General features: G+C 42.5%; 1 protein-coding gene across 1 annotated transcript in view; it reads left to right on the top strand.

The window, feature by feature from the left end:
- The window catches only part of MYO3B (myosin IIIB), a 334,888-nt gene that overhangs the window by 292,888 nt on the left and 19,121 nt on the right, over positions 1-22,879 (top strand). Inside the window, exons 33-35 of the mRNA XM_084643361.1 lie at positions 5,681-5,787; positions 6,162-6,208; positions 7,918-8,084. Of these exons, the coding sequence (XP_084499487.1) occupies positions 5,681-5,787; positions 6,162-6,208; positions 7,918-8,053 (290 nt within the window). The 3' untranslated portion in view covers positions 8,054-8,084. The remainder of the gene's footprint in view (positions 1-5,680; positions 5,788-6,161; positions 6,209-7,917; positions 8,085-22,879) is intronic.

Genomic DNA, 22,879 nt, shown 5'->3' on the forward strand with positions numbered 1-22,879 from the left:
AGGCCAGAGAATTTCACCCAGTGTTTCCTGTATCAAGACCTTAATTTCTGGTTGAGCTATAGCATATCTTTTAGAACATCTAAAGATTTTGATTTAAAGACTTTGATTTAAAGGCGATCAGTTACATCCTGAGCATGTGGACAAAATGCACCAGCCAGACACCTGGGAAAGAATTCTCAGTAGTAACTAAGAACCCTCCCCATCTAGTATCACATCATTGGTTGTTGGAGATATTTGCTGCTAGCAGTCGCAGATGGGCTACATTGTAGGCAGTCCCATCAGACTATCCCCTCCATAAACTTATCAAGCTCAGTCTTGCAGCCAGTTATGTTTTTGCCCCCACCGGTCCCCTTGGAAGGCTGTTCCAGAACCTCACTCCTCTAAATGGTTAGACACCTTCATCTAATTTCAAGCCTCAACTTGTTGATGGCCAGATTATATGCATTTATTCTTGTGTCCACATTGGCCTCTCCCTCCCTGGTATTTTTCCTGCTGATGTGTTTATAGAGAGCAATCAAATCTCCCCACAGTGTTCTTTTGGTTAGACTAAACAAGCCAAGCTCTTTGAGCCTCCTTTTATAAGATGGGTTTTCTATGCCTCTGATCATCCTAGTAGACCTTCTCGGTGCCTGTTCCAGTTTGAATTCATCTTTCTTAAACATGGGAGACCAAAATTGCACAGTGTTCCAGACGAGATCTCACCAGAGTCTTGTATAATGGTACTAACACTTCTCTGTCTGTACTGGAAATACCTCACCTGATGCATCCTAGGACTGTGTTAGCCTTTTTCAAAGCCCCATCACATTGGCGGCTCAGAGTCACCATGTGATCAAACAAAACAGCCCAGGTCTTTCTCCTCCTCTGTCACTACCAACTAATATGTCCCTGGCTTATAGCAAAAATTCTTGTTGTTAGCCCCTAAATGCATAACCTTCCACTTAGTGCACTATTAAATTTCATCCCATTTCTATTACTCCAGTTTTCAAGGTCATCCAGATCTTCTTGTATGATATTTTGGTCCTTCTCTGTATTTGCAATATGTTCCAACTTTGTGTCATCTGAAAATTTTATTAGCAGACTCTCACTTTTTGTGCCAAGGTCATTAATAAAAATGTTAAATAAGATTGATCCCAAGACCGAATCCTGACAGTCCACCTTCCAGGGTGACCCATTGTATTCTCCCGTTCAACCAGTTCCTTATCCGTCTTTCAATTCTCATATTAATCTCCATCTTCTCTAATTTAAGTAATACTTTCCTATGTGGAACTTTATCAAATGCCTCACTGAAATCCAGGTAGCTCAGAGTTAGGGTTAGGGTTTCCTCTTTATTTCCTCTGTCTAACAAATCAGTTATCTTCTCAAAGAAGGCGATCAGGTTGGTCTGGCACAATCTACCCTTTGTAAAGTCATGTTGTATTTCATCCCATTTACCTCTATGTCCTTAACTCCTTTCTCTTTGAAAATTTGTTCCATTGGTAATGGTCTCACTAACGCTGTAAGGTATTGCAATAGCAATACCAACTCCCTACTTTTACTCACTATTCCCTGCTTATACATTCAAGAATCACACTGGTCGTCTTAGCTGTGTGTCAGACTGGGAGCTCATGCTCGGTTGGTATCCACCATGATGCCTTAGTACCTTTCAGAATCCCTGCTTTCCAAAATCAGTCACCATTCCTGAAAATGTGACCTTTAGTCTTTGTTCCCAGATGTATGGGCCTTGCATTTAGCTCTATTAAAACACATATAGTTCAAGGGAACCCTGCTTACCAAGTGATTTAGATTGCTCTGTAAAATTAAATTGTCCTTATCATAACTTACTATGCCAGTAATTTTTGTCATTTGCAAACTTTACCAGCAATGATTTTAAACTTTCTACCAAATCATTGATATTGAGTAGCATTGGGCCAAGAAAAGATCCCTTCAGGACCCTATTCGAAACAGCCCTATTGGCTAATGTTTCCCAATTTATAATGACTTTTTTAGATCTGTCAGCCAGTTTTAACTCTTTTTAAATGGACTACTTTGATTTTGGTACAAAAATCAGGGATGTAACGGGAATAAGTGTCTGTCCACCCATCCTGCAGCTTCTGCCCAGATTTTCTGGTCTGTGTGCACAGTGGGGAAAAGCGAGGTCTGTGGGCAGAGAGAGAGGTAGAGGCTGAGTGGAGCCTCGGCTCATCTTCCCCTTCACCACTACCACCACCATGTCAGCCAGTGCAGCTGAGCTGGTTCAGTGGGCAGAAGTAATCAGCACCTGGTAAAGAACTAGGGGGTAATACTTCACACTGCCACAAGGAACAAAACTGGGTCTCTGAGTCACAGGTCCATCCTTGTACTGCTCCCGAGGCAGTGCAGCAATACCCTAGCCCTAACACAGGGCAATAGGTTGTCTCATTCTAGCCCTAAGTCTCTGATTTAGTATGAGGAAAGGGGGTCAAATCTGCCCTATAGAAATATTGGCTTAAGGAGAGAGTGAAGGAAATGAAGCTGGCCCTCTTTTCTAATTCTAGGAGTGGCATCTGAATGTGTAGCACACAGACTCTTGTGGGCATATCAGAGGCACGTAGCACACTTTGGGTGCTTATAAAAAAATAAATAGATAGTTGTTGTTATTACAGTGACAAGTAGTTTTTCCTGTCAGTGGCCTTAACTTTGTCATCAAAGCTAAACATTTTAAAACACTATTTGAAATGCCTATTTAACTGCTGAATGTAGAGCATATGTTAATACACTTTTCTCCAGATACAGTAGTGTATGATAAACGTTACCAGATTTTCTTACTATTCCTATTTTATGCTACTAAATGCTAAGACAAATGGGCCCACTGAAAAGGTATTTCCTTTGGAGGACGCAATCTGCAGGCCACCCGTGTAATATGCAGAAATAATTGTGTAGGGATAAAAAGCAAGAGCAAAACTTTATTAAATTAGACTTCAGATGGACAAAATAAACGATAACAACATAAAATTTTAATGTAGATGTTGCTGGAAAATAAAAGAAAGGTAATTAAAATATATTTTGAAAAAAGAATACAGTGTATTCCCTTTGTCACATAATCCAGTACATCGCATCACAGCAGGGTACAGATGATAAACTTTGTAATAATTGCGTGTTTTTGGCAAGCATCTGATAGATGTTTGAAAGAGTGTCTAATTCTTCACTCACTCACACTAGCTTTACACCAGTATAACAAGAATTGATTTCAGTGCAATGACTCCTGATTTGTATTTATGTAAGGGAGATCATAATTTGGCCCTAAAACTGAAACATCACCATGAGGACAATGACAGATCCTGACATAATCAGAGTTTTGAATCCTAAGGTCTCTTCCAAACCTAAACTTAATAATTTTGGAAATGCTCAGTGATATAGGGTGAAATCCTGGCCTCATTGAAGTCAATGGCAAAATGTCCATTGATTGTAATGGGACCAAGATTTAATTGATAATCTCTTTATTATATTTAAATATCATAGGGGACATTTTCAAAGACACAAATAGGAGTTAGACATCCAACTCCCATTGACTTTCGAGCAATATACCCTGGAAGAGTTTTGTACCTTGTCTACTTAGAGACCATATTGGCAAACAGCAAAAGTGTAGGCAGTGCCGCCAGAATTTCTTGAACCACAAACCACTCTTTGCAAAATGAGTAGAACATTGGAAAGCATCAAGATCTTAAGCTTTTGTGATTATAGTTAGCAAATAATATGAATTTATTACTAGCGGATCTTTTGTTGTTGTAAAGAGTTAATTTCTTCAAACAAATAACTTTAAGATTTTGAGCCTGACTTTGCCCTGAGTCACATAGTGGGAATCACACCTGTGCACTGTGTACATATCATAGTTGAGAGTAAAACTGAGTAAACACACATAGGCAAATGTGGATAATGGGCTTTCTCCTACAATAATTCATGGGCAGTGGTAGCTGAGGGATGGATTTGCATCAAGCTTGAAGTTCCATGAAGAACAAATAAATAATAGGTGAACACTACATAGTACCAGGCAAGTTATAAAAGCTACTGCAATTGGGTAGAAAAAACAGTTTGTCAAATCTTTGGGTTTGTGAAATTTGGGGGTTTTTTTTATGCTAGCAGAATTATTTTCTTTAAAAAATATAATTGCATTGAAATGTATCCTTTCTTTAAGGACTAGATAATTCTTTTGAAAAGACCTTATACAAAGGCTCCTTGGCATAGAAGGCAGTGTTGGATCTTTGCTGACAGACAGCCGTATTCTGACACTGGTTTTTATGTAAAACTCACACTGATTTCCATGGGTGCTTCACATCTGGAACAATGGCAGGATGTGTCCCAAAATGGGGATAACACCTGAAAAACTTTAGAGAAACCCAGCAATCAGTAGTCTGTGGACCTGGGAACATCACAAAACTGCTTTAAAGAATTATCTTATCATCAAGGGCCAGATCCTACAAATAGATCTGTCTGGACAGAGCCCCCCCATCTGCACAGGGCCGCCCATCAGCTTCTGTTTTGAAGTTTTCAAAGGGGCTTAAGTGGAACAAGGACCTTGTGCTGGGCCTCTGAAGAGGGGCAAATTTGACTCTTCAGGCAGGATCCAAGTGTAATGTGACTAATATTTTTCCTTCAGTGTTTGTATTGAAAGTTAAATATTCACCTGTTTCTTTGAACTGGAAATATTATGAGATTATTTATTATTTTTTAAAAAATCATGTTAAAATCAGATATTAGAAAGGTCAAAACAGGCTGTGTGAATGATCTTTTTGGAAAAGAAATGAATTCCCAGATTTTTTTTTCTATTAGCATATTTATGAATTGTCCTTAAAATAGTGCTTATATCATCAATTAGTTTTGCTGTGTTAGGTTCTTTCCAACTGGTTTTTTTTTCTGAATCACCTCTTATAGATTCCACAGAACAATATTCTTTTTTGAAAAAAGCAAAAATACGAAGGCTGTTAGCTTGCACTAGCTCAAACCATATTTTCTACAAAATCCACCCTTCTAAAATGTTTTTCTAATCTTTAAATTGTGTGTGTTCCAGATGGCTTTAACCAACTCTTACTCCATAGTGTATCACAAATTAACTCAAGGAGGCATTATCTCAAATGGCACTGATTTCTCTGTTTAAATAGAATGTTATATCAAGAAAGTCGCTTTTGATATAATAAAACAAAGACAACAATAAACTAATTCTCATCAAAGGGATTTGTTACTGTTGCATCTATAAACATAGATGAACGGTTTTGATGCTGATGCTGTTACTAGTCCCTAGCTAGTCACAGTGCTTATCCTGCTTAGATAACAAAATATGTCAATATAAAGGGTCAAAGGAACAAGGAACTATGAAGTGAGCTGTAGCTCACGAAAGCTCATGCTCAAATAAATTTGTTAGTCTCTAGGGGGCCACAAGTACTCCTTTTCTTTTTGCGGATACAGACTAACACGGCTGCTACTCTGAAACCTGGAATAAAATGATGTTATCAGAGAAAGTTTCATCTATAAACTCTTGTTTAAACCAAGTTCCAAAACAGAAAACAGAGATCCCAAACTTTCTGTATACCTTCTTAGAATAGGACAGATTTGCTAATAAATTTAGGAGTGAACAGGAAAGAAGAAAGGACTGCTTATAGCTAAAATATGCTAAGACATTTGCAGCACCTGGCATGGCTTAAAACTAAATTGCGTTATCTTACTGTAGGTTCAGAAAACTGTCTCAAACAGAAGCTGAGAACACCTCGTCGACGATGTCAGCAGCCCAAAATGCTGAATAGCCCTGAGGACAACATGTACTATAACCAGTTAAATGTGAGTTCAAAGTGGCAATAAAGCTGTTTTACTGGCTTTGTTTCCAGTTAATAATTCGGTTATTAATACCTGTTCCAGCCCCTCCAGCCCCACCCCCACGTTCTTTTGCTCTCGTCTTGAACATGTGCTTATGCTCTTTATCTGTTGCTTTCATGTCAGGATGTCTGCCTTCACGGTGAATAATTGATGTGGTTTATCAAAGACGAGCAAGATGCATGCTTCATCAGGCTCACTTGAGCCCTTTGATCAAAAAAATTATGCTGTGACTTCTGATATTATCAGCATCTGCTTGCATTCAACACAAAATCACTTTGAATTAAAAATTAACGACTTGCTGCTTTGCTTTGACTGTGTGTTCTTGGCCCTCTCCACAGGGAACTCTAGAATATCAAGGGAGCAAGAGGAAGCCAAGAAAACTTGGGTAAATATCTATCTTCTTAGTTCTAAGCAACTGTAAACAGAAGAAGTCCTTTGTGATATTACAGAAAATGAAAAACTTTCTAGAGAAGTTTCTAAAAATAAACAATTACCATATCTCAGTGCATTGACATTGGACATTTTCTACAGAAGCAAATATAAAACATGTATCTAATACTGTTTGCAAACACTAGAACTGGCTCTTACAAAATATTCTCCCCAACTCTCTCTCAATACAACTCAAACAAATTTTAGCTTCCCCTTTTTAAATAAACAAATTTAGTCATAGTAAAAGGTGCTGGACTGAGAGTCTTTGAGGTTGAAGCTCATTAGCCTACAGCAAGCATAACATGGACAAAAGCCATGCAGGCTTCCTCTCACCACCCGAGCAATATGCTTCAGCCCTGCCTCAGGAGGGACCAGTTCTAAGAGAAGGCAGAGAGGGGATTCTTTCCTAAAAAGGGTTGTTCTTTGCCCACTAGCTCTCAGCTAAGACTGCCACCAGTGGTACTAATTAGTACCACTTGTAACGTGGATGCTTTTCACCAGGAGGTGGGCAGAGATCACTATTGCATTTCACAAAAGCCACCATCCAGCAGTAACAAATTTCATGTATTACTGACATGCGCAGCAACTAGTGCTGGATGAACACAGCAAAGACATATTAATGAACCCTCAGGCAGTGACACCCATACATTTTCTTTGATGTATTTTGACCCTTTTTTATTCATTTTCTGCAGATAGTTATATAAGTGACTTTCTTTTGTTCGCAACAATGTTCATGGAAAGTGAAAGTCTTGTGGATACTAATGCAAATGGGGTTTGTGAGAAGGTTCAAACCGGAATTGTTTGCATGGCTGTCTTGGTAGCTCTTTGAGTTACCTCCTCCAGTTTATAAAACTCTGTCCCCCAGTCGGGGAGCAGAAATAATACTATGTAATTTCAGTGCCCAATCATACATCATGAGAAGCTGAAGACGCAGTTGGAGCAAATAGGGCCTGATCCAAAACCCGCTGAAGATAATGGAATTCCCTTTAGTGGGCTTTGGATCAGGCCCATAGTTCACAAACAAATGTTTGCCCATGGAGTTCGAACAATTCTGAATAATGAACGTATTTGTAAATATCAAAGTCTGTGTGTGGAAAATTTTCAATCAGACAAAAATGCTACATTTGTGAAATAAAATACTTGATACAAATAATTGCTGTGACTGTACTGGTTTCAGAGTAACAGCCATGTTAGTCTGTATTCGCAAAAAGAAAAGGAGTACTTGTGGCACCTTAGAGACTAACCAGTTTATTTGAGCATGAGCTTTCGTGAGCTACCGATGAAGTGAGCTGTAGCTCACGAAAGCTCATGCTCAAATAAATTGGTTAGTCTCTAAGGTGCCACAAGTACTCCTTTTCTTTTTGTGACTGTACTGCAGACCTAGAGATGAAAGGCTGTGTGACCTGTTACCAATCCTCAGAGCCATTCAGTTCCCACAGAGAGATTTAAAGCACTGAAAAGTGGCAGCAAGATTGAGAGACATGTACAAAGGCTGCATCTTGTTAACAAAATCATCCCATCTTTTCCCCTTCTTGTATTAACACTTTTTCAGTGTTTTCATTTCACCATCCACAGAGAGAGATATTTCTTAAGGTTTTGGAGAACTACTTTGTACTTTTTATTTTATATACTTAATAAAAATAGTTTTTGTGTTTTGTTTCAAAGCCAGATCAAAGTGCTTGATGGGGAGGATGAATATTACAAATCATTGTCAGCTGTCGAATCTATCACTGAAGATGACAACTCACTCAACCCCACATCTTCTCTTTCCTCAAGAGGAGCGTCTTTTGCTCAGAGCTGAACTTCACCATTTATGCTTTGGTCTAATGCTGGTAAGAGTCATTGCACATGTTTAGCAAATCTGGTTTGCATGTGTGTCTGAGAGAGAGACAGACATAATTACAGCTTATGAAGCCTCTTGCAAAATTAGACCCTGATTCTGTAAACACTACCCACCTGAGTAGTTCCATTTAACTTTACTCATATAAGAAGTCCTGTTGAAGTCAATAAAGTTACTTGTAGATGTAAGTGTTCACAGGATCAGGCCCTAAATAGGCATCCCTTCTAAAACAGGATACTGTATAATTTTAAACTCAGCAGCATGGCATTGCAGAACTGGGACTGGGACTTTGTATTGACGTTCAGCATAATTTGAGGTCACAGTAAAAATATTATATGTCATATAGGCCTTTCAGAACTTCATATGTTTTTTTAAAACTACAAAGAATTAACACAATAAAAAGCATTGTGTAAAAACCATTTAAAATGCTGAATATGTATCTCAGAATTTATCTCATAAGATAGTATTTAATGAGAGAGTATTTAATTTAGTAATGTTCATACTTTCCCTGAAAGAGTTACCAAAAAGAGTGGGGGTGCTGAGAGCCATTGAACCAAACTGTAAACCCTGTATATAATGGGAACCACTTCAAGCCAGGGGGTGCGGCAGCACCTATGAGTCAACATAGTTTTTAAAAGGAATTGATACAAAATAATTTAGTGTATAATTGTATAGGGTACTTTTGACTAAAACACAAGACTGGGTTCCCTTCTGAGATCTACATAATCTTAGATACATTATCTAATCTCTCTGTGCTGCAGTTTCCTCATATGCAAAATGTGGATAGCATTTCCTTGTCTCTTAAGGGTGTTGTGAAATTTAATTCATTTAGGGTGAAATTCACTGTCCATTGAAGTCAATGAGGTTTAAGCACGCCTAATTTAGCATATGCTAACATGTATAGGGACATAGGCACTGCCAGAATTGCTCAGACCCAGATTGCTCTATCCATCCTGGCTGGCAGTACCCTGTCTCCAACAACAGTCAGCACCAGAAGATTCAGAGCAGGATGTACGAACTTTGCAATAGGCAGATGTTGTGTGATCTGCCCCCCACGTTCTGTCTCATCCTAATCTCAACTATTTAGGTATTACCTTAAACCCTGAAGCATGAGGTTTAATATCCCTTCCACAGAAATATAATGTCATTAATTATGAGAACTCTGGATATTCTTGATATCAGTACTCAAACCCCTTTTTGAATCTTGTTAAGCTCTTGGTCTCAATAATTTCCTGTTGTAGTGAATTCCATAGTATAATTACCCATTATATGAAAAAGTATTTCCTATGTCAGTTTTGAATTTCCCTCCTTTTAATTTAACTGAATGTCCCCTTGTTCTTGTATTATGAGATGAAGGACAGAAGGTCCCAAACTCCCTTCTCTAGACCAGTCGTTATTTTGTGTTCTTTTATCATGTATCCTGTTATTCATCACTGTTCGAAGTTAAACAATCCCAAACCTTTTCATTTCTCTTCATTGGAGACTTTTCAGTGCCTTTGATCATTCTTGTTATCCAGATGAGGCCACCACTGATTTACATAAAGGTGTTATAATAGTCTCTGTAAGATTTGCCATCCTATTTCTTATCCATCCTAAAATCTGGTTTGCTTTTTGACCACAGCTGCACATTGATGGGAGGTCTTCATTGAGCTGTCAACTCCCAGATCCCTTTCTTGAGCCGATACAGTTAATTTAGAACCCTGTACGATTGTTAAACTACCCTGTCTGAGTAGTTTAAATTTTCCTCTCCAATGTGCATTACTTTGCATTTACTGACATTTAATTCCATTTGCCTCTGTGTTGCTCAGTCACCTAATTTGTTTAGGTGTCTCTATGTCATCTATGGTCCCAACTAACCTAAATAACTTTGCATCGTCTGCAAATTTTGCCCCCTTTCCAGATCATCAATAAATAAATTAAACAACACAGGACCTAGTATAGAACCATGAGACAGCTCACTGTTAACCTGATACCATGATGAAAATTAACCATTTAATCTTACTCTTTGCTTTCTGTCTTCCAGACAACTTTTAATCCATGACAATATTTTGTGTCTCACCCTGTGACTGTGCTTCTTCAGTACCCTCCTATGCAGGACCTTGTTGAGGGCCTTTTGGAAGTCTAAATAAACAATATGAACCAGTTCTCCCTTATCCACTACTTCACTGACAAGTTTAGAGAATTCTAAAAATTAGTGAGACATGATTTTCCTTTGTAAAACCATGCTGGTTAGTCTCTGTCATATATTAGTAGATCCAAGCACTGCGCTGAATTGGGGCACAGTGCCCATAACCCTTCACTTAAGGGCTGAGAGAGTCCCAGGCTTTGACTGCACTAAAAAGGATTTGCCAGCTATAGCCAGAGGTGAAAGTAAGCCGGTCCGGCCCGGCCCGGCAGTAAGAGCTGGTACATAGCGATGGCACCGGCCAGGAGCCCAGGGCCCTTTAAATCACTGCCAGAGCCCTGGGGTAGGAGTAGTGGTGGTGGCAGCCGGGAGCACCAGCCCCTTTAAATCACCGCCGGGCCGCGCTGAAGGGCTGGCTGGGGGAGTCTGGTCCCAGCCCCGCCCCTTTTACCAGAGGCCCCGCCCCTTCCAGTTGAGCGCCCCTCCCCTCCCTACACACACCTTGCTCAGGACCTTGGCCACCCTGCATACAGGTAAGTCCCTTAAGTTACTTTCACCCTTGGCTATAGCTGTACTGGTAACCATTCTAGTGGGAATGCAGCTTATGCCAGTTTCCTGAACAAAAGAAGCTACACCAGCAAAAGGACTTTATAACTTGTATAACTGCATCTACGTAGAGCTTTTACTGCCATAGCAATGTCCTATCTTCTGTGAACATGGAGGATAATTAATCACCATCCTTTTTATAATAGGCCTTAACATATTTGAAGACTCCGATCAGGTCCCCCCTCAATCTTCTTTTTTCAAGATTAAACATGTCCAGTTTCTTCAATCTTTCCTAAAGCTTTGGGCCAGGAAAAGGGAGACAGACAGGAAGTCTAGCAGAAGCCTCAGATCTCTCCTAGTTGTCACAGTACTGTTCCTGCAGTCTGGCTTACGAGGCTGAAAGTGAAATTTAAAAAGAATATTTCCCATTCATGTTCTTCTCTTCAATCTCCATCAAAAACCTGACAGAATGGCTGGCAAGATTAAAGGCCAAAGAGCTGCAAGCAATGGGCCATGACCTTGGATTATGGAGAACACTGAGTGTGTGAGGGTGCATGTTAGAATCTTTAAAGTACAGATAGTTCTGAATGAGAACATGTGGGCAGCTGCCAATGAGTTAGTGAAATCCAGAAGTGCAGTACAAATATGGCTGGTAATTAATACGATGGATGGATGTTTGTTTCTCTCTCTCCAGAAATCTCTTGGATGCCCATCAGCCTCTTTCCATCTCACTAAAACTTGCCATGAATGAGCATCCTTTGTGCTATCTCAAGAGAAAACTTTTTCTTGAGATAATTTGCTAAAACTCAAAGTGCTAGAATTTATGAGATGTTAGAATGGGAAATAAAACTGTCTTGAAGAAAGTCACATGAATGTGGGGCTCCCACACTGACTTAGGTCACAAGACCCTCAAAAATATATGGTTTCTTCATAGTGCAATTTTTTGTCTCTCAAAGACATTCATAAAAAAGCAGTTTTTAAAGTAGTTTTATGTATTTTTAAATGCAGAAAGTCAGGACATATGGCTGTAATCCACGTTATTGTCATAGGCAGTTTAATTATAGGTTACCAATTGTATATTATTTGGTGGTAGCCAAGCTTTGCACATAAGTAACAGGGAACAAAAATCATAAATTCGACATGAATATAATTCTACAATAATACCAAATATGGCTCTAACTCAACAAAGCATGTAAACCCATGTTTAATTTTAAGCATGTCTGTAATCCCAGCTCTATTTAACAAAGCTCTTAAACCTATGTTTAGGTGCTTTGCTGAATTGCGGCCCTGGTCAGCGAAAGCTGTGTCAAGGCATTAAATCGTAAAACACAAGGAAGACACTTAACAGTTTTTTCTGTTATTAAGCATAAGCATTTACTAATCTTAGATCTTCTGACATTCTTTTTAAAGGATGGTATGCCATATTCTTCTTTGAGTGATTGCTCATATTGATTCCAATTAGGTGTGTGCGCGCCACGTGCAAAGTCGTCAGAAAGTTTTTCCCCGAGCAGCACCCGTCGGGTTGGCTGTGGAGCCCCCTGGAGTGGCGCCTTCATAGTGCTCTATATATGACCCTGCTGACCCGGCGCCTTCTCAGTTCCTTCTTACCGCCAGTGATGGTCATTGGAACTGTGGCATCTTGCTCTGCAAGCTCTCCACATTTCCCTAGCTTCTCTTCGGAATGTTTTTATTTTGTAGTTGTTTAGTTCTTAGCACTGCAGACTCGGCAGTGTACACCTTGTCCTCAGGATACATAGGTGGCGTAGTTCATGGCTGCAAGTCTCGGGGCTCCCGTCCGAGGTTCAGCAAACTATGCAAGACCTACCCTTTGAAGGGGTGAGCCTGTTTGCCAGACAGACTGACTCCAAACTGCATAGCCTCAAAGACTCCAGGGCGAAAATGAAATCTTTGAGTATGCATACACCAGCAACCCAACGAAAGCCCTTTAAGCCCCAGCTGCTGCAACAGCACCTGGTATCCTCCTTGGCCGAGGCAGGATATTTACAGAAGCAGGGGTAGGAATAGCAGGTGTAAGCAGGGGTGAAAGTAACTCCAGACTCTTACCAGTACGGGGCCGGGGCCAGCTCTGGCCCCCGGAAGGGGTGGGGGCTCGGGCGGAAGGGGCGGGGTTGGGGGTCAGCATCTCCCAGCCAGCCCTTCCCAGCTGCCTGGCCCATGCTGCCTGGGGCTCCAGTGGCATTTTAAAGGGCTCAGGGGCGTCCGGAGCCCTGGGCCCTTTTAAATCGCCGGCCCCGGGGCAGCTGCTCCCTTTGCCCCCCCTTCCCCACCTGTCGGTGGCCGAGAGGGGGCAAAAGGGGCAGGGATGTTAAAGCGCTGCAGGGTCCTTTGCTGCAGGAGCGCTTTAACGTTGCTGCCCACACCCCCGTCGCGGCCCTGCCAGTATGGATCCTACCAGCCAGGCCGCCGACGGGGGAGGCAAAAGGGGCAGGGACACTAAAGCGCTGGCCGGTGCGAGTTCTTACCAGTATGCCATACCAGCCCGTACTGGCCCACTTTCACGCCGGGCGTAAGCCTTCCCATCCCCCGTCCGGACAAGGCAAAGGCCTGACTAAGCCTTCGTCAGGCTCAAAACAGACATTTTGAAGGTGCGCCCGAAGAAGGAGCACCTGTCTCAAAGCCGGATACTTCTCTGTGTTTTTTGAACCGTCTATCCCTCTTCTACCGTGGATGGTCCCAAATAACCTCAGAACACTGGGTTCTTCGCACAGTGGAAGTGGAATATTCTCTCCAATTCTGCTCCTACCCTCCCTCCCACACCCCTTCCCGGTCCCTCTTCAGGGACCCCTCTCACTAGCAACTCCTTATCCAGGAGGTGCAGGCACTCCTTGCCATAGGAGCAGTGGAAGAGGTTCCTCAGGAGTTAAGGGGCAGGAGATTCTATTCCCGCTACTTCCTAATCCCCAAGCTACTTCCTAATCCCCAGTGGGTCTCAGTCCCATTCTAGACCTGCGAGGACTCAACAAGTTGAAGTTCCACATGGTTTCCCTCAATACAATTATCCCTTCTATGGATCCGGGAGACTGGTTTGCTGTCCTCGACATGAAAGATGCGTACTTTTACATAGCGGTTCGCCCTGCACACAGATGCTTTTAAGGTTCATGATCAGCCAGAAACATCATCAGTTCATGGTCCTTCCCTTTGGCCTGTCGACAGCCCCACGAGTGTTCACCAAGTAATTGTCAGTGGTAGCAGCCTTCCTCCAAAGGAGGCAGCTGCAGGTTTACCCTTACCTCAACGACTGGCTGCTCAGGGGGCACACCAGAGAGCAGGTGGAGTCACGGGTCAGTCTGGCCACATCCACGTTCAAGAGACTGGGTGTGAACAAGTCCACTTTGTCACCAACCCAGAGAATAGAGTTTATCGGAGCAGTGTTGGACTCAGTCCAGGCAAGAGCACATCTGCTGGAGTCCCGATTCCAAGCATCATTTGATGCATGAGTACCCAACCACTACAGCAAGGAATTGCCTCAGTCTCCTTGGTCACATGGAGGCCTGCACACACGTGCTTCGACATGCCAGGCTGACGTGGCTTGCTTCGACATACCGCCCGTGGCACGACTGCCTGGGACTAGGGGTCATGGTGCTACAGCAGGTACTAGAGTCACTCCAGTGGTGGCTCAATGCTCAAATAGTCTGTGAAGGAGTCCTCTTCAGCAGCCCTCAGCTGTCCTTGTCTCTAGTTATGGATGCGTCAGCTCTAGGTTGGGGCACACATCTGGGAGATCTCCGAACACAGGGCCTCTGGTCACAGGACAAGCTCTCTCTCCATATCAATATCAAGGAGCTCAGAGCGGTGTGACTTGCATGCCAGGCCTTACAGTCTTGTCTGCAAGGCCAGCATGTGGCAGTCCTGACAACTCCATTGCAATGTTTTACATCAACAAGCAGGGTGGAACCAGTCCTCGCCCCTCTGTCAGGAGGCTCTCAGGCTCTGGGAATTCTGTATAGCCCACTCCATTCACCTGGAAGCATCACATCTGCCAAGAGTCCAGAACGTACTGGCGTATCACCTCAGCAGGTCCTTCCACAGCCATGAGCAGTCCATCGAGCCGGATGTCATTCACTCCTTTTTCCAGAGATGGGGGTTTCCCCAGGTTGACCTGTTCGCCACTCAGAACAACAGGAAGTGCCCATTGTTTTGCTCCTTCCAGAAAAGCAGCCCAGGCTCAATTGCAGATGCATTCCTGCTACCCTGGGGAGGCCATCTGCTCTACACCTTTCCCCCAATCCCTCTCGTGCACAAGGTCCTGCTCACGGTCTGCAGGGACAGGGTGGAACTAATTCTGGCACCACCAGCATGGCCTCGACAACACTGGTACATCACACTTTTGGATCTGTCAGTCGATGCCCTGGTCATGTTGCAGCTCCTCCCCGACTTGATCACTCAGGACCAAGGGAGGCGTCATCACCCAGACCTCTGGTCCCTCCAGATCACAGCCTGGAAGCTTCCTGGCTGAACCCTGTGGAGCTCCTGTGCTCGGAACAGGTAAGGGAGGTCTTACTCGGAAGCAGAAATTGCTCCACAAGGGCCACATACCTGGCAAAGTGGAAGAGGTTTAGTTGCTGGTGTGACCAGCATCATATGCCCCCACTTCAGGTGCTGTTACCTCTTATTCTGGAGTATCTTCTGTACCTGAAACAGCAAGGCCTGGCAGTGCCATCCATAAAGGTACACTTAGCTGCTATCTCGGCTTTCCACCCTGGAGTCTCTGGATGCTCCATCTTCGCCAACCCCCTGGTTGGACGGTTCCTCCAGGGTCTGGACCGGTTACTTTCCCAGATTAGACAGACTGTTCCTGGGTGGGTCCCGAATTTGGTCCTTTCCAAATTAATGGGGCCCCCATTCAAGCTGCTGGTAACTTGCTTCCTTCACTACCTGTCATGGAAGGTAGCCTTCCTAATTGCCATCACATCAGTAAGAAGAGTGTTAGAGTTAAAGGCCCTTACTTCCAACCCACCTTATACAGTTTTCCACAAAGACAAGGTGCAGCTCAGACTCCACCTCGCCTTTCTTCCGAAGGTTGTGTCACATTTCCATACCAGCCAAGACACATTCCTGCCTGTTTTTTATCCAAAGCCTCATGCCAGTAGCCATAAGCAGAGGCTGCACTCTCTGGATGTTCAACGGGCGCTAGCCTTCTACATCAAGTGCACTAAGCCATTCAAGAAGTCGAACCAGTTCTTCGTAGCAGTGGCAGATCGGATGAAAGGACTCCTGGTCTCATCTCAAAGAATATCTTCCTAGATCACATCCTGCATCCGCACGTGCTACTCTCTGGCCAAGACACCAGCCCCGGCACTTACGGCACACTCGACAAGGGCATAGTTCTCATCCGTGGTGTTCCTGGCCCAGGTTCCGATCCAAGAAATCTGTAGGGCAGCAACTTGGTCCTGGGTACATATGTTCACCTCTCATTACAGAGAGGTAATTCTGCAGAGCAGTGCTCCAATCAGCGATTCCATAACTCCAAGCCCACCACCTAGGTAAGGCTTGGGAGTCACCTAATTGGAATCGATATGAGCAATCACTCAAAAAAAACCAAAACCCAACGGTTACTCACCTTCTCGTAACTGTTGGTCTTCGAGATGTGTTGCTCACGCCCATTCCAAACCCACCCACCTTCCCCTCTGTCGGAGTAGCCAGCAAGAAGGAACTGAGGAAGTGCCAGGTTGGCAGGGTCATGCATAGAGCACTATAGAGGCGCTATTCTGGGGGGCTCTACAGCCAACCCGACAGGTGCTGCTCGGGGAAAAACTTTCCGACGACTGTGCATGTGGTGCGCGCATACCTAGTTAGAATGGATATGAGCAATCACTCGAACAACAACAGTTACGAGAAGGTGAGGGACTGTTTTTTCCAGTGAGATTGCTTGCAGAATAAAATAGTATTAACTGTGGGTGAAGCTGGCCCCAAATGATTAGATTTACAACATTAAGCACCCATTACTGAATAATCTAATCGCGTGCCATTCTGAAAATCTAATTGGATAAGAATTGTGTCCACAACAAGTCTGTTCTTCCTATTACTTTTGTACCCTGTCCTCCCTTCTCCACCTGCTTCTTTGTCTTGTCCACCTACGTATTGTTTTCTAGGATATAAACCTTTTGGAATAGGGACTCCCATTTACTACCTGTTTGTGCACTGACTAGGAGAACAGGGGAATGGGGTGCCAAAGATGTGGCTGAGGCATCTAGGCACTACCATAATATTAATGTTTCATCATCATCATCGTAATGCAGCGCACAATAGACATAAATATAGCTGCCTACATCTCTGTATCCTCCCCCAGATGTATATTGCTCCCTACATAAGTCTAGTGCCTAGAGACCTAAGCAGGTTAACTCCCTTTTCATCCTTAATTTAGTGCACTCATACACTTTTATCTCACAGTTTTGCTGCTAAGAGCCACATTCTCAGCTGCTGTGAATCAGTGTATCTACACTGAAGTCAGCTGAAAAACTTGAGATTTTGCTGTCACTGAGTCTGTCAGCTTTCATTTGTTTAGGCTTGTTCTGCTCACAGTGAGGGAAAGGGGCAGGGTGTTGCATTGCTACTGAAGAAACACTGTTTCATATTGCTGCAGTCCTGAACAAAAACTGCTTTTTCAAAGAACCACTATGCAGAGCCAAATCCTGCAGGCTGGGGGAGGGAAGTTTTGCAGGGGGCAAGCTCTGTGGCATCCTATCCATCATGAGGCCAGACCCCATCAGCTGAGCTCTCAACTTGTTTCATTGCTGGGAGAGAAGAGGTTTCTCGGCCCTCCCACTGCCGCCTTAGCTGAACCTGCTTCCCCATAGGGACCTCGGCAAAGGAACCAACTCCCTGGTGGCCCCACTGCCTTATGTGGACATGGGAAGGTAGAGTCTGATTCTGCTTCAAGGTGAGAAAGTGGCCTGTGTATGCAGGGCTCAGCTCTGTAGTGGCTGTGAGGAGGTAACTAAACCTTCCCCCATAGGGTTCAGTTACTGTTCCATGAGTGCAGAGCTCTGATGGGGCTTTGCAGCTGCTGAGCAGAAGGGTCAAGAACTGGCCCAGACTACTCCACCCCAGCAATCAAACAAAATGCATGCAGAATTATGTTCCAGTCCTCCTGTTTGTATTCTTGTATTGAGGTATAGAATATTTCATTACATTAACAGAAGCCAAGCCTTTTCTCCTGGGGCCCTCCCAACAGGTAACCCAGCAATCTCATATCATGAACCAGCAGCACAGACGGACTTCTCAATCCCACATTGATGGATAAATAGGTGACCCTCATCCCTGATGTTCCGAACAGTAAATGTCCCCCTCAAAAAAGTGCCCCTCAAATTGTCCTCTTACCAAGTACATGGGAGAAAAAATGGGCCTTGCAGTGTGACCCTAAAGGGTTAATAGATCCAAGCTGAGATGGACCAAGGGGAGAAATGAATGAACGCTGAGTTCCAGAGTCAGGTATCTTCCCAGAGAGGATCCTGCCAGCCCCTCTCTGCACTTTATACCAGAAAAGCTCCAGCTTGAGTGCCATTGCTGATTTCAGTTCTGGCTTTTTGGCCATGGTTGGACTTGTGGTTAAGGTACTGGCCTGGGACTCAAGAGATCTATGTTCAATTCCCAACTTTATCACAGATTTTGTCTGGGACCTTGAGTGAGTCATTTAGTCTCTCTCTGCCTCAGTTCCCCATCTGTAAAATGAGGATAATTACTTTCTCCCAACTCTTGTCTTGTCTTCTCTATTTAGATTGTAAGCTCCTTGGAGCAGGAACTGTCTCTTACTGTATGTTTATATAGTGCCTTTCACAGTGGGGCAATATTTGTTCAGTCTCTGCTTACATTGGGGGTGGGGAGATCACTTAGTAAGATATTTTAGTATTGTAAAATGCTTGGAGAGGATGTACATCAGTCATTTAAGACAGTTGTCCTTTAATACAGGTATCACCATATTTTTAAAATGTCAATATCAGAGGGGTCTGAGTTGCCTGGAAGGAAATGAATGGATATCTTTATATAATAATCATTATTTTATTCTATTATAGGTATGATAAGTCTGTTTGTTTGCAGGGCCGGATTAACGCAGGGGCTTTAGGGGCTGCAGCCCAGGGCCCTGGTATAAGGGGGACCCCGGCGCAGCAGTGCTCAGGCAGGCTGCCTGCATGCCATGGCCTCACGCCACTCCTGCCTGCCTCTTGTTTACAATGTCACCTGAAAGTGAGAACAGGCATTCTCATGGCACTGTTGTAACCGGTGTCACAAGATGTTTACGTGCCAGATGCACTAAATATTCATACGTCCCTTCATGCTTCCGTTACCATTCCAGGGGACATGCATCCATGCTGATGACGGGTTCTGCTTGATAACAATCCAAAGCAGCAGACCGACACATGTTCATTTTCATTATCTGAGTCAGATGCCACCAGCAGGTTGATTTTCTTTTTTGGTTGTTTGGGTTCTGTAGTTTCCATCGGAGCATCAGAGTGTTGCTCTTTTAAGACTTCTGAAAGCATGCTCCACACCTTGTCCCTCTCCGATTTTGGAAGGCACTTCAGATTCTTAAACCTTGGATTGAGTGCTGTAGCTATCTTTAGAAATTTAACATTGGTACCTTCTTTGCATTTTGTCAGATCTGTAGTGAAAGTGTTCTTAAAACAAACAACATGTTCTGGGTCATCATCTGACACTGCTATAACATGAAATATATGGCAGAATGCAGATAAAACAGAGCAGGAGACACATAATTCTCCCCCCAAGGAGTTCAGTCACAAATTTAATTAATGCATTATTTTTTTTAACGAGGGTCATCAGCATGAAAGCACGTCCTCTGGAATGGTGGCCGAAGCATGAAGGGGCATACGAATGTTTAGCATATCTGGCACATAAATACCTTGCAATGCTGGCTACAAAAGTTCCATAAAAATGCCTGTTCTTACTTTCTGGTGACATTGTAAATAAGAAGAGGGCAGCATTATCTCCTGCAAATGTAAATAAACTTATTTGTCTTATTGGCTGAACAAGAAGTAGGACTGAATGGACTTGTAGGCTCTGAAGTTTTACATTGTTTTGTTTTTGGGTGCAGTTACGTAAAAAAAAATCTACATTTATAAGTTGCACTTTCACGACAAAGAGATTGCACTACCGTACTTGTATGAGGTGGACTGAAAAATACTATTATTTTGTTTATCATTTTTACAGTGCAAATATTTGTAATAAAAAATAATATACACTTTGATTTCAATTACAACACAGAATACCATGTATATGAAAATGTAGAAAAATATACAAAATATTTAATAAATTTCAAATGGTATCCTATTGTTTAACAGTGCAATTAAAACTGCAATTAATCATGATTTTTTTATTTAATTGCAATTAATTGACAGCCCTAATTAAAAGGCAAGTTTAGTATAGCGTTAGTAGCCTCGATGCCATAAGTGTAATCATTTTGTTTTAAATTAGGAAAAAGACTTGTCTACAGGTGCCCCACAAAATCTAATAGCCCCGAGTCCACAGGAAAGTTAATCTGGCCCTGTTTGTTTGAATGGGCTTTTACAGTTACAGGTGAAAATATAAAAATGAGTTTGAAGGAGTTAGCTCTGAGTGTTTATGAAACCCAATCCAAATTCTCCAGTAGCTATATAGACGACATGCATTTGTCCTCCAGTGTCAGAAGAAAATGGGGCAAAGGATACAGGAAAAAGCTTTCAAGAAAGGTGGTATATAGAGCTGGTGGAAACATTTTCAACAGAAGTTTTCCATTGGAAAATTCAGTTTTGTCAAAATCAAAACACTTTGCTGGAAAATGTCAGTTTTGACATTTTCAATGGGAAAAAAGTCAAAATAAATCATTTCAACTTTGTTATTTCAGTAATGTTGAAACATTTTGTTTTCACTATGTCATTTCAATTCATTTAGTTTTGCTGTATGTTTAAATATGAATTTTAATATTATATGATATATAACATACTCATAATGTATTTGATATTTTATATGATAATGTTTTTGCATTATTGAAACTAGACATTTTTAGTTTATCTAAATGAAATGTTTCAATGGTTCTGCATCAAAGTTTTTCCAAATTTCCTTTCCAAAATTTTGAAATGTCAGATTTTTGTTCTGATTCAGAATGAAAACAAATTTCAAAATGTTGAAATTTCCAGTGGAAATTTTCCAAACAGCTCTATTTAGAGAAAGAGAGCGAGAGAGATTAATGGTGAAACAAAAGTAGAGGGAAACCTTTGCTGCTGAGCAGCCATGGTGAGCTGATATCTGATACCAGTTGCCAAGAGGGCCTTCAAAGTACGCAGAATACAGGTCTTGTTGTGAACTAGCTAGTTGAAAGACTTTGTTAGACAGATCTTGCCCATATGCTCAGGGTTTAGCTGATCGCCATATTTGGGGTCGGGAAGGAATTTTCCTCCAGGGCAGATTGGAAGGCCCTGGAGGTTTTTCGCCTTCCTCTGTAGCATGGGGCACGGGTCACTTGCTGGAGGATTCTCTGCTCCTTGAGGTCTTCAAACTACAATTTGAGGACTTCAATAGCACAGATATAGGTGTGAGGTCTTTTTTAGGAGTGGTGGGTGAAATTCTGTGGCCTGCATTGTGCAGGAGGTCAGACTAGATGATCATAATGGTCCCTTCTGGCCTAAATATCTATGAATCTATGTGTAATAAAATAAGAAAACCTTATCAGGCAAAGGGTTGAATGAAAGATAAATCCCAGCATGAGGCCTCAATGGCAATATTCCCCGTGACTTCACTGTTATATTGGGATGAAAATTCCTCCCAGTGCTGACCAAAAAAAAAAAAAAAAGCACAATGAGCATTTGGGAATTAATTTTAAATAATGGTGCCTCTAGTTTGTGCATTTTCAGCTTGCTTCTCATTGACCCATTTACACCACTCTGGCACTATAAAGGGGCTCCAGAGTATGCATAAATTACATCCACTTCACATTTGCACCCACTTTAAGAAATGTGTTGAGTATAGCCAAGCCCCTCAGTGTATGTCTACCCAGCAATAAAAAACCTGCAGCTGGCCTACGTCAGCTGACTCGGGCTTATGCGGCTTGGGCTCTGGGACTGAAAAATTGTTATGTAGTGCTCGAGTTGAAGGCCATGCTCTGGAATCCTGTGAGGGTAGACGGTCCCAGAGCTCAGCCCCATACTCACTTGCATGAAATCCTGCACGAGCCAACAGATATTGAGAAGAGGCTACAGATTTCATTCAAGTGAGTATAGTCAGCCAAGCATAACTATTGTCAGAAATAAGGTCTGGTGTTGGAAATAGAGAGTCCTCACAACAGTTGTTTCTTTGGTCCTAGTCAGGAGACACATAATATGGGGGAAAGGATGGTGATATCAGGAATAGGGAGAGAGAGAAGGTAGTCTTGTGACTAAAGAAGATGGCTGGAGGTCGGGAAATCTACGTTGTGTCACCAGTTATTCCATTGACTTCCTCTTCATCTTCCGGTGGCTCAGTTTCACCATTTGTAAAATGTGATGATGATGATGATGATAACACTAATAATTTACCTATCTTACAATGGTGTTATGAGGCTTACCCCATTCATGTTTGTAGGGTGTTTGCTTTTGCTTAAATAGTAGCTTCCAAATTCTGTCATCCTAAACATTAAAACGATTTATGCTTATACTTAGGGCATGGCTCTGCTGCCCCACAGTTTGGGCTACAGGGCTGTGACTAGCCATGTGCACCAAAGTGCTGTGCTGAAACTCCCCTGTGTGGATGCCTCAGGCTTGAACTAAAAGGGTCCTAGTTCACATTAATGAAATCCTGTTTGAAGAAGCTTACTTTCATGCAAATGAGGAATCTTTTAGTTCATGCCCACAGCATCCACAAGGGGGGAATTACAGCACAGCACTTTGGTGTGCACTGCCATTCACATCCCTGTAGTCCGAACTGGAGGGCTGTATAGACAAGCCCCTACTTAGATTCCAAAGGGGAAATTGTGTACTGGAGCTCAGATTCCAACTGCATAATTCTGATCTCACAGTTTTATAAATCAACTGTAGCTAGTACTGTCAGTGAAGTGACATCAGAATGGAACTGATGAAAGTGAGATCAGATTCAGTCCCAAAGGTGAAAAGAGAAGTGTTATCAAATAC

Source organism: Lepidochelys olivacea (genome assembly GCF_965140295.1).
Source record: "Lepidochelys olivacea isolate rLepOli2 genome assembly, chromosome: 11".
Taxonomy (NCBI): domain Eukaryota; kingdom Metazoa; phylum Chordata; order Testudines; family Cheloniidae; genus Lepidochelys; species Lepidochelys olivacea.